The 12,181-nt window shown below is 38.2% G+C and overlaps 1 protein-coding gene across 4 annotated transcripts; it reads left to right on the forward strand.

Annotated features, from left to right (window-relative positions):
- Positions 1-568: 568 nt before the first annotated feature.
- Positions 569-12,060, forward strand: LOC117993586 (facilitated trehalose transporter Tret1-like). Of its 4 annotated transcripts, none has more exons than XM_034981393.2 (12): positions 569-637; positions 838-907; positions 3,150-3,302; positions 3,452-3,654; positions 4,178-4,364; positions 6,289-6,453; positions 7,228-7,364; positions 7,828-7,920; positions 8,355-8,466; positions 9,024-9,138; positions 10,161-10,316; positions 10,921-12,060. In XM_034981393.2, exons 2-12 carry the CDS (start codon positions 844-846, stop codon positions 10,949-10,951), a joined length of 1,416 nt encoding a protein of 471 aa, XP_034837284.2. In that variant the 5' UTR covers positions 569-637; positions 838-843; the 3' UTR covers positions 10,952-12,060. The 4 variants fall into 4 exon arrangements, with proteins under 4 accessions (XP_034837284.2, XP_069363063.1, XP_069363062.1 ...); XM_069506962.1 differs by having other exon boundaries at positions 602-637; positions 835-907; XM_069506961.1 differs by lacking the exon at positions 569-637 and adding an exon at positions 659-677.
- Positions 12,061-12,181: the final 121 nt, after the last annotated feature.

Raw genomic sequence — 12,181 nt, forward strand, 5'->3', positions numbered from 1 at the left:
TAGGTACCTACAGCTATTATTGTGAAAGGTAAATGTCATTGAATTTTGGTGTTCCGTACATGAACTTCCGTACAATTGTGTCGGCTCGGGGTTGCAGTTTGCACCAATGTGCTATAGACCGGTCGGTGTGTTGAAAATTACTTACTTAGATTTTATCCGTTGTGTAAAACCATGTAAAACCTGTGTACTCTATCCAAGGAAAGAAGTTTGTATAGCGCTCTCTCTGTTACGGTATTCCAACCAATCACAAACGGAGCTATAATTTCGAATTGAATTTGGAATGTTCTTTGAAAACGTTTTCGGATTGAATTTCGAATGTTTTTCAAAAACATGTTTTTGATTGGTTGGTAACTTAAAAAGGGTTAACGTCCACAGAAATTTTTGGCTCTCTCATTTGTATGGTATTACGTAACAGAGAGAGCGCTATACTAACTTCTTTCCGCGGACAGAGTTAAGTACCTATATTGTGACGGGCACTATACGGAGCCCTAGGCAGCGCGTGGCGCGACAGGCACTTGACCGGTTATTTATTATTAATTATTTCCTATGTACTACTGTGCTGCTACAGATTAAATCGTAATGGCAGGCTGTATACACGCTTAGCGTTAGCGTAATTAATATCAAGTTTAAAAATTTAGTAGGTATCGTAGATACGCGACAGTTCGAAAATAGAAATGGTAGTCGGGGAGGGAACGGCCCGCACATCCGCACAGCCCCCGCGCTAACCCTGTGTGGGCGAGCGTGGGTGACGTGCGGGTGTGCGGGGCGTCCCTCCGCCTCATACCCCGATTGCCATCTCAACTCGCGTACCTACTTATACTCGATTTTGAAAAGCAGGCAGTGATGTGTGAATCATTAGTGCAAGATGTCAAATTAAAATGGCGCACGTATTTAGCTGCAACCTTTGGTAATTTTTTTACATTCTGTATTTTTAAGGCAAAAATTAAGATACATACTTAAGTGAAATCGAATAAGCTTTTATTTCATTTTTCAATGAATTATTAGTATATAATAACAAGTGAATCGTTTGTCCCAAATCTCTATCTATTCTATAATATACCGCGCTATTATTTCAAATACTTAACCGACCGCAGTGACCGCTTGTCTGCTATGACCACTTTGGGCACATCTCCCTTAAGGCCCTATGCAAGCTATTTCTGTAGCCGTCAAAATCGATTAAATGGATGGGACGTGAAAAGCTAGCGCACAAATAAATAGACAGACAGACAACCACTTTTGCATTTAGGTATAATATTAGTAAGTAGGATAGGTATGTTTTTTCTGTTAACCGGCAAAAGGAAACCAAATTTTCGTGTAAATTCGTGTGCAATTACCTGTTTCAATTGATAGGTACCTCTACCTTCCTGGGTACATAATATAAAAAGTGTCACCTTAATAAATTATTTATTATATTCAATACATACTTACTTAATTAGCTAATGATAAAAACTGATTATTATTTATGAGTATAGTAGGTATAGAGCTTAAAGACAAAGGGTTTTCGTACAAGTTTTGTCAAGGAAATCCAGTTGCATTGCAACCTACAACTGAACGCAAAACTGTATCCGCGTGAATATTAATAAAATACCTAAAGGTTGCCTGGAAGAGATCGCTTTAGCGATAAGGCCGCCTTTGCATGCTACAGCTATTAGATTAAGATCCTGTATTGTGTTTTTTCAATGTTTACTTTGTGTTGTGTGCAATAAAGTGTAAAATAAATAAATAAATAAAATACCTATCAATTAGCTATTATTATAAAATTGTATATAGTTTGTATAGTCCACTCTCTACTTTGTAAGTTATCTGTTTATTTGTCATCATAAAATATGTAAAATGCTGGATCAATTAAGATTTTAATATCCATAGGTACCTACTAAATTTCTCATTTATTTACATCTCTCATTGTTGTCATATTTTAAAAAATGTTTAAAAAATTAAATAACAGAAACAACAAACAATAAAATAACAGAAACAGCAGAAAAATAAAGTACCTACTTAACAGAAAAAAACTGTAATTGCGAAAATAAGTCTGCTTGTTTTTCCGATAACCGATCTGATAGGTAGGTCAGTGGCGGATTTTCAGTCTTGGCCGCCCTAGGCCCCAGGATTTCGTAAGTACCAGCCGCCCCTTTCTCAACACCCATTAATCATGGTCGTAGCCATGAGTTGAGGGGGGGGGGGGGGGGATTAAAAATTAACCTTTTGATTTGTCAGTAAAATACAATCCAATGACAAATAGGAGCTCGAGCGCAGCAGGCGCAATTTTTTTTTGTTACTAAAAAAAAGTTATTTTTGTCATGATTGGCCGCCTCTAATATCTAGCCGCCCTAGGCCCGGGCCTACTGGGCCTTAGGGCAAATCCGCCACTGAGGTAGGTACACAGATAGCTCGCAGCTCGCAAGGACAGATCCCGGAAAATCAAAGAGTCGGGTAAGAGTGTCAGGCAATCACAATTGATTGCGATCGTCAATCGTCATCACTGTAGTTTTCTGGTGTTTAGCGAACAGGAATCGAAATTATGCGAAGCCAACGCCGAAAAGCTTGGGTTATAAAAAATATTAACAGTTCATTCAATTATATTATACCTACTAGACAGTATAAACTCGAGTAACCTATTCAAGTGGATAGATAGGTATATACCTATACTACTGTTAAGGTATTTAGTAGGTATATGGCCTAGGTCTGTTACAGACCCATTAATTCAAGTTATACATCATGAATTCGGCTAGTCATGGTAAAACTTAGATGATAATAATCTTTTACGTAAAAACAATTTAAATTATCATAAAATGTTTGTACTATTTTATAGCTGTTTTTCTTAAAGCGGTAATGTAGGTAAGTACGGCAGAACAGCAGTGCGACATTGAGGCATGCAAATAGAGGTTTACAAATAGATTTTTTAAATAAAACAAGCAAAAGAGTTACAATTTTCAAAAATGGCAGAAAAATGAAAATTTAATTAAGCACCTAATTAGTAGAAGCGCCACAGACGCGCGTTTCTTTCAAAACTTTAGAAGTAAACAACGCGCGTTGTGAACCACAATTATTTCAAAACGATGTTTCTTGGACTTTCTAAGATCGTTGTAAATAAAAGCAAATCCCAAAAAGTTATATTCACTTACCTAATATCGGTGTTTTTTAAATTCCAGCAAGCTATGGAAGCTTATGCACTGGCATGTCAATGGGCTGGACGTCACCCGTGTTCCCACAGCTGCGATCTGATAACTCGCCTCTCCCGCGCGCTCCCACGCGATTGGAAGAGAACTGGATAGGCTCGCTGCTAGTACTCGGTGGACTACTTGGTAAGAGAGTCCTTTACTGCAGCCAGCTGCGGCAGTCTGCACAGGCGTTGTTGTCATCCGCTTTCTGATTTGATTCTTCATCATTAATACCGAATTTTTAATTTACAATAGCCAAATTCTTTTTCTAATCAGTACCTGTCCTTTTTTAGGACCACTTATCACCGTGCCATTATTGAATCGCGTAGGCCGAAGATGGATAATCATAGGCTCGAATGTGCCCCTACTGCTAGGCTGGTTGTTGGCTGGTGTAGCGAAAGACCTGCCAACGCTGTACGCCGCGAGGGTCATGTGGGGGTGCGCTACGGGGATGCAGTTTGCAACCGTACCCTTGTATATTGGAGAAATCGCTGAAGTAAGTTCCATTATCAAAGTAAGCTATATAAAATCAAACAAATCTAATGAGCCCCTTCTACCTACTCAGCTGGTGTAGCAAGACACCTGCCCCTATCTCTTTTTAAGCCCGTCGATCTCACTACAGCGTTTGGTACTGTTTTAACTTCTAACCTTATCTTATTAGGTAAGTAGCACTTGTATAGATTTCAGATAACATGGGATATTTTGGCTGTGCCCAGACCAATCTAATTAACTATAGGTACTATGCTGAACTGTATCTACTACAGTATAATAAAATTTACGGTGTTTAGCAAGGGAAGACTCTCAGTCCAATACTGTTCCTGATTTATACAAAAGAGTTAAATGAGCACTAGCTATGTTAATTTTCAAAATTATAATGTCTGATATTTTACTACTTATTATTACGAAGTAGATGACAGAACAGACAGACAGATTATTATTTTTAATTTATATTTTTAATTTATTTGTGGGTATTATTAATTCATTGATAGCTATTAATTGGTTGGTATTACTTTTTCTAGGACAAAATTCGCGGAGCCCTCAGCGCCCTGTTCCTGCTATTCATCAACGTTGGTTTCCTGCTGGCATATGCCATTGGTCCTTTCTCCACATACTGGGGTCTCACAGCCAGCGGCGGTATATTGTCGCTGTTTTACATACCCTTCACTTGGTTCCTCCCTGAGACGCCCTTCTTCCTGGTCTTTAAAGGTATGTATGACTTACAAAAACTTACTTTAGTGATTTTTGGAATGCCATACCTACTTACTTATGTTTAATTTCATAAACGTTATCAATAACTCTAAAGAGGTTTTCTCCAAACAACGTGTCTTTGGCGAAGTAAATTGTGCTGTGTGGCACGACAAAAAGCCACTAAACAAACAACAACAACAACTCTAAAGAGCTGATAAATTCATTACCTATTTGTTTTTCATTATAAAAAAGTTAGATATAAGTTAGTAGATACCATCTATATTTGTGACTTGAAACTTAAATACTGAAAGAAATTTTACTATTTTTTTACCTAGTGGTAGGTGTACCTAGATATACCTAACACGAAATAACTTTGTTTTATAAGCACTAATGAGGTTAAATTGATTTACCCTGAAGATAGGTAGGTACTAATCAATTTGCTATTTTTGTCCCAACTCATTAAGTATGTAGGTAGCTACGCTTTTTACTCTTAAAAATACAATCTCATTGTAGGTAGTTTTTGTATCTGTAAATAATTGGTCGATGGTAAGTCAAGGCTAGCACAAGAAACATTCGATAAAAAAACTAAACTGTTATTCCATTGAATAAATGAATAATTCGATCAAGAAAGAGTTAAAATTGGATTAAGATATTTAGATTTCAGACAAAAAGTAATTTAGTAAAAAATAGTGCCTACCTATTATTATCTACTTTAGTAAAAATAGTAACGTAAATTATCAAGTTTTTATGAATGAAAATTAACTTTTTTTTAATTCAATGACAAGACAATAAATTAAATGTGTAAAAAAATAAGGCATTGACTGTGATCTCACCTGGTACCTAAGTGACGATGCAGTCTAAGATGACTGCTAACTTGAAAACCTCATAGACATCCCAAATAGATTTCTACGCGGCATAGTACCGGAACACAAATTGCTTGGCAGCATATCTTTGCTTTGACAGCCTAGTGGTTAGGACGTCCGCCTTCTAATCGGAGGTCGGGAGTTCGATCCCAGGCACGCACCTCTAACTTTTCGGAGTTGTGCGTTTTTATTAATTAAATATCATTTGCTTTAACGGTAAAGGAAAACATTGTGAGGGAACCTGCATGCCCGAGAGTTCTCCATAATGTTCTCAAAGGTGTGTGAAGTCTACCAATCCGCACATGGCCAGCGTGGTAGACTATGGCCAAGCCAAACCTTTTTCAGTCTGACAGGAGACCCGTCTTCTGCAGTGAGCCGGCGATGGATTGATCATGATATCTTTGCTTTGGCTATAGGGTGGTAGCTAGTCACGGCCTAGGCCTCTCACCAGATTAGACCACAGACAATTTTGGAATTAAAAAATCCCTGATTGCACCTGCCAGGAATTGAATCCGGAAACTCTCACTTAGGTAAAAGATCACATACCAGCTTTTAAACATATACTTAATACTGCACTAGAGAAGTCGCGGTCGTCAAAAATATTTTTTTTAGAGATAGATTTTTGTCCAATTCTCCAGTATGAGGCTTTTGTCATTGTATTTCATGAAAAGAACTCCTAAAAATAAAGCAAATAAGTTCAAATTCGACAGTCATGCCATATGCCATCAGAGAGTTTCAATGTCCACCCCCCACCTCCATAATCAGAGACGTTAAATGGTGCCATTATCGTCTCCAATCATCACCATTGTCATCCAAACCACACTTGCCTGCAAAATTTCACCTCAATCGCACCACTGGAATTTGGAAGTAGGCTATAAAATCGAAAGACTACTACGCACAAGTCAAAAAGCTTCTAATAAAAATCTAATGACGTATCATTTTTACGGTTGAGCCGTTCAGTAGTTACAAGCGGACATAAGAACAGACATACATAGACACAGGTCAAACACATAACCGTCCTTTGGGCTTCGCCGCAGACGGCTAAAAACACTGCCGAAATGTTTTTTTTTGTCCAACAGGCAAGATTGAAGAAGCATCATCAGTACTGCAGAAATTAAGAGGTCTTCCCAAAGAAGGAGTGGCACCGGAGCTAGAGGGGCTGCAGGCATTGGTAGCCAGGGAGTTCAAAGTACCAACAAGAATCAAGGACTTGTGGGCTACTAGGGGAAACTTAAAGGCTTTGGGTAAGCATTTGATACTGTACAACATATTTTGTTCTCTAAGATTTTGTTAAAGGGTTGCTTTAATTGGTCTGAGCTAATTTCGTAGTTCAAATAGTTTGGCGTGATTTTAACGAAATACTTAGATATTTTTTTATTCAAATTAACTTTTACAAAAGCGTGCTGCGAGAAGATTCAACCGCTGTTCGATTGCGGTAGAATGACAGCCACAATGTCACGATCGGAATCACCTCTGGTTGGTTGACGCTTGCTCACTATTGGCTACAATGCGTTGTTGCAACAAGAATCGCACAAATTCAGCCAATCACAACAATCGAGATAGTAATAATGATTGATGCAGGTTTTACGAAATCGAACTGCCGATTTAATCGTTACTTGTTACTCTATCACAGCTGTCCTTCCTACCGAAAAGAACTAGCGAGAAACTCGGTAGGTATAGATCGCGACATATCGAGATAGCTATCGGGGTATGAGGCGGGGGACGCCCCACACACCCGCACATCACCCAGGTTCGCCCGCACTGGATTAGCGCGGGGGCTGTGCGGGAGTGTGGAGCGTATCCACCCTGATCGCCATCTCAACCTGTCGCGCACTATAGTAACTCTTTTCAAAATCTTTTTGAAATCTTTTTACTTGAAGTTTCTCGAACATATTTGGGCTCAGTTCGAGAGACCAACACAAACCTAAAACGCTTCTAAACAAAATCAAAATGATCTCCTGATTCTAGTACGTACAACAAAGGACTTTTGAAATACCTACCATTTTTTTTATTTCCAGGTATCTGCGTGTTTCTGGCAATGTTGTTACAGTTGTCTGGCATCGACGTGCTATTGTTCTACATGGAGGAACTCCTGGAGAGGATTGGCACCAAAATATCCCCGGCTGATGGCACTATCATTATGGGAGTCGTTCAGGTAGGTCCCCGGCTTATGGCACCATTTTGGAAGATGTTCAGATATATGCGTGTTTCTATGCTATTTCAGCTGTCTGGCATCGCTTAATAAATAATAGTATATAAATTGATTCAAGGTTTCGTGTTGAGCTAATGGTAGGTTTTTTGTTAAGTAGGTAGATAATTTAAAATACGGTTTTTTATTAAGTAGGTACCTATTTAGAAAATACCTAAATACAAGACTAAAATAATTGCTTAACTTTCTATAGTTAAAATTGTGACGGATTACCTCAAGGGCCCAATATTTCTCAATATCGACAACACATTACACAGGAGACATATTTCAAATGTATATAAAAACACTAGTAAATATTCTGTTTTAATATTTATAATTACGTATAAATAAGGCTAGCTTTAAGTTTTATTGTATAAAAAAAAAAAAAAAAATTACGTAGGTACCTATAATATTATTTGTTGTTACACAGGTCGTCACCAGTTGTGTCACACCGTTGGTCGTTGATAGGCTTGGAAGAAAACTTCTTATGTGGACTACTTCACTGGGATTAACTATATTCCTGGTAAGAAATAAGACCGGTTAGTTTTGTAATGTTTGCATGGCAAATGTAAAAGTAAGTATATCGATACAGTGATAAAAAAATTAAATAATTTGTTTATTTTAACAACCTACATTAATTTGAAATCAGCCTGAATGCAGGCTAGGCTATAGTCATATACCTAGGTTAATAAAGTTAAAATTAAGTATTGTGTTATGATTGATGGAAAGACAAATCCTGAGATTTTATGAAAAAAAAACAACATGGGGTAATTCAAGGGGCGGACCAACAAATTTCTGAAAGGCCGGCAATGGCAATGCATTGGTGGTTCCTCTGGTATTGCAAATTTTCATGGGCGGCGGCAATCATGGCCCGCCTGCTCGTTTGCTCACCATTTTTTATTTTAAAAAATCGTGGTTGAACTTATAATATAAGTTCAATGATTTCCATAATTCTAGGGCATAATAGGCATCTACGCCCTTCTGGACTCGCATTTCAAGTACAACGTGGAGCCCTACGCCATCATCCCGCTGCTCTGCCTCATCATATACATGATACTGTTCACACTGGGTGAGATTTATATTATCAGGTGTTCAGCGAACACCCTTTACTTACCGGCTTAAACATACATATCTTAGTTAAATATGTATAGCTAATGCCCGCGACTTCGTCCGCGTGGACTTAAGGTTTAAAAATCCAGTGGGAACTCTTCGATTTTCCGGGATAAAAAGTAGCCTATGTCACTCTCCAGGTCTTTAACTATATTCATGCAAAAAATCACGTCCATCGGTTGCTCCGTTGCGACGTGATTGAAGGACAAACCAACAAACCAATAAACCAGCAAACAAACACACTTTCGCATTTATAATATGGATACTGATTAAGCTTTTCATTCCTCGTAGGTATATCATGGACTTCCTTAAACAAATGACAAACTGAATTAGAATAACTCCTGAAAGGCCCGCAATGTATCAAGGCCGGTTCCTCTGGTACTGCAAATGTTCGTGGGCGGCGGTAATCACTTAACATTAGGTGACCCGCCTGCTCGTTTGTTCGCTATTCTCACTTTTAAAAAAAACTTCCGCAAAGTAGTGACTGCATCTATACAGGATTTTTGTCGTCGACAGGTGTGGGTCCGGTGCCCTGGATCCTGGTAGCGGAGATGTTCCCCGTCAGGACCAAGTGTATGGCCAGTGGCATCGCCTCCTTCATGTGCTGGCTCGCTGGCTTTGTTTGGACCAGGTATGTTCCTATTACATTTTTATTCTTTACTACATGATGCCCGCGACTTCGTCCGCGTGGATTTAGGTTTTTGAAAATCCTGTGGAAACTCTTTAATTTTCCGGGATAAAAATGTCTATGTCCTTCCCCGGGATGCAAGCTATCTCTCTACCAATTTTCGTCAAAATCGGTTGAACGGTTGAGCCGTGAAAAGCTAGCAGACAGACAGACAGACAGACACACTTTCGCATTTATAATATTAGTATGGATTGATCAAAACATACCCGGGGAGACATTACAGTCGCCCAATTCAAGGCTACAAAAAACAAATTAAATTAACACATAATAAAGATAAAATTTACAAAAATAATAGTTACCTACTTAATTAAGATTAATTAATTCAAATATTTAATAAAATTAAATAAGTATCTACTATTTATTTTTCTCTCATCTATCTATCTATCTATCTATATATACAAAATTCAAAGTCCTGACTGACTGGACTGACTGACATATAAATATCAACGCACAGCCTAATCCGCTGGTCCTAAAGACATGCGACGGTCTATTCTTTGTAAAGAGTAAGAAAGGATTTTTCGAAATTCCACTAAGAAAGATCCACTAAGAAAGGATTTTTCGAAATTCCACCCCTAAGTGGGTTAAATGGGGGATGGAAGTTTGTATGAAAGTCCGTCATTTTTCAAGTTATTTGCATGAAAATTGTTATTTGGGTTTTCGGTCACAAATGAAGAAATACGTGTTTCAGGATTTTTGGAAAATTCACAAATAAGGGTGGTAAAATAACAGAAACAACAGAAAAACAAAGTGACAGCAACATAAAAAAACCATGAAGCAATGGGTCCCATTAGCAGCAGGGTAGGACCCAAGCTGCCAGTGGTCTCCAGAGTGAGGAACCTCCTCACATTGTATGCCGTCTCCAGAACCACTGCCTTTTGTATCTTGTCCTTGATCCAACTGTCAAGCGATAGTATCTTAAGATGTTGGTCGAAACTATTCTTACCACGTGAGTTTGTATAACGTAGGTTTTTCCGAGACGTGGCGGCCTCGTACGGTATCTACACGGCGTTCTGGGTGCTCGCCGTGTGCTGCGGCCTGGGCTTCGTGTTCTCCATCAGCCCCTGGCTGCCCGAGACCAAAGGCAAGACCTTCGACGAGATACAGGATATGTTGAACAATAGGTGGGTAGTTGCGTTTCCAGGACAATTTTTATTTATTTATTCAGATACAAGTTAAGTTACAACTCACCTGGTGGTAAGTGATGATGCAGTCTAAGATGGAAGCGGGTTCACCTTGAAGGGGTATGACAGTTTTTATTAAATGAATGCCCCTTTTTGTTTCTACACGGCATCGTGTCGGACTGCTTAATCGCTTGGCGGCACGGCTTTGCCGGTAGAGTGGTATAGCTAGCCACGGCCGAAGGCTCCCACCAGAGACTAAGCCCGATGAGGCTTGAAACATTACTCGAAAAAAGTTACATAAATATCAAAAAAATATTTTTTACATTTTTTATTCTCATTTAAAGAGCTGAGTCGCTAACCAAAAAATTGGGATGTATGAAATGCATAGATGTGACTTCATAAACAATTGACGTACTTTTTTAGTTAAATCAATAATTTAAAACAGCTAAAAGTGGACGTGGATTTTACAAATTTTGGATCTAATAATTGTTTAACTTTTCTTCAAGATAAGGAGAAACGGACTATATAAGTACCATATACGACATACCCCGATTGTCATCTCAACCTGTCGTGGACTATACCTATAATCGTTCTTTCATTTCAGGAGCAGTGAACCCAAGCCTGTGCCGGTATAGTGTCATTATATACCTGACCAGAAAAATAAAATACCTACGCCATAACCCGTGGAACTCAAATCTAAACTCAAAAAGCTCAAAAAAATACAGTGGAAACTCGTTAGAGCTTCGGATAATCGAAAATCCGGATAATCGAATGTATGAAGAAAAGCGGGGTTTGTGCATATTATGTACTTAGTTCACCATAATAGTATTTTCAATTTTCAAAGTAAGATAACTATACCAAGTGGGATATCATATGAAAGGGCTTTGTTTAGTTTTTGATTTATCGTACAAAATGCCGGAAAAAATACCCGAGTATGGAACCCTCTGTGCGCGAGTGTGACTCGCACTTGCCGAACAATTTTCGGTTGGTAGTCGGGATAATCGCGAATCCGTATAACTGAGGGCCGGATAATCGAGTTTCTACTGTATATAAAAGGAAAAGGTGACTGACTGACTGATCTATCAACACATAGCCCAAACTACTGCAATCGGGCTGAAACTTTGCATATAAGTAGATAGCTATTATGACGTAGGCATCCGCTAAGAAAAGATTTTTGACAATCCTAAGGGGATGAAATAGGGGTTCGAAATTTGTGTAGTCTACGCGGACGAAGTCGCGAGCATAAGCTAGTTAATTAATAAAATTCAAAGTCCCAGATTGACTGACTGACTTATATATCAACTCACAGCCTAAACCACTGGTCCTAGAGACATGAAAGTTGGAGGGTGTGTTCTTTGTAAAGAGTAGGTAGGTACCTATCCAATAAGAAAGGATTTTTGGAAATTCCACCCCTAAGTCGGTCAAATCCGGGTTTGAAATTTATGAAGTCGATGCGGGCGAAGTCGCGAGCATAAGCTAGTATAATATAAACAAAACAGAAGACCTTATTATACTTAGTGACTATAGACCATATTATAGAGATGCAACCCCTAGAGCAAGTTTTTTATATTTTTGGTCAGTCTTTAATTATTATTATAAGTACAAACTTAATCAATTTTAATTCGTTTTAGGTAAAATTATTTTAAGATAAAATAAGTCATATTGTTTAATATTTAAAAGAAACTTTGTTGTTTCAAATTGGAAATCGAGCATTATCTATTGTAAAATTAATAATAAAAAATTAGAAAACTTATAATTTATGTTTTTTTTTACAGTTTGGCTTAAATCGTCTCTTAGTAGTATATTATTTAAATCCAAGCCGTCATCGTGTCGGGGGACCGTTAGAAGAACAGCTACATAGTAGC

The sequence above is a fragment of the Maniola hyperantus genome, chromosome 24 (genome assembly GCF_902806685.2).
Source record: "Maniola hyperantus chromosome 24, iAphHyp1.2, whole genome shotgun sequence".
NCBI classification, from domain to species: domain Eukaryota; kingdom Metazoa; phylum Arthropoda; class Insecta; order Lepidoptera; family Nymphalidae; genus Maniola; species Maniola hyperantus.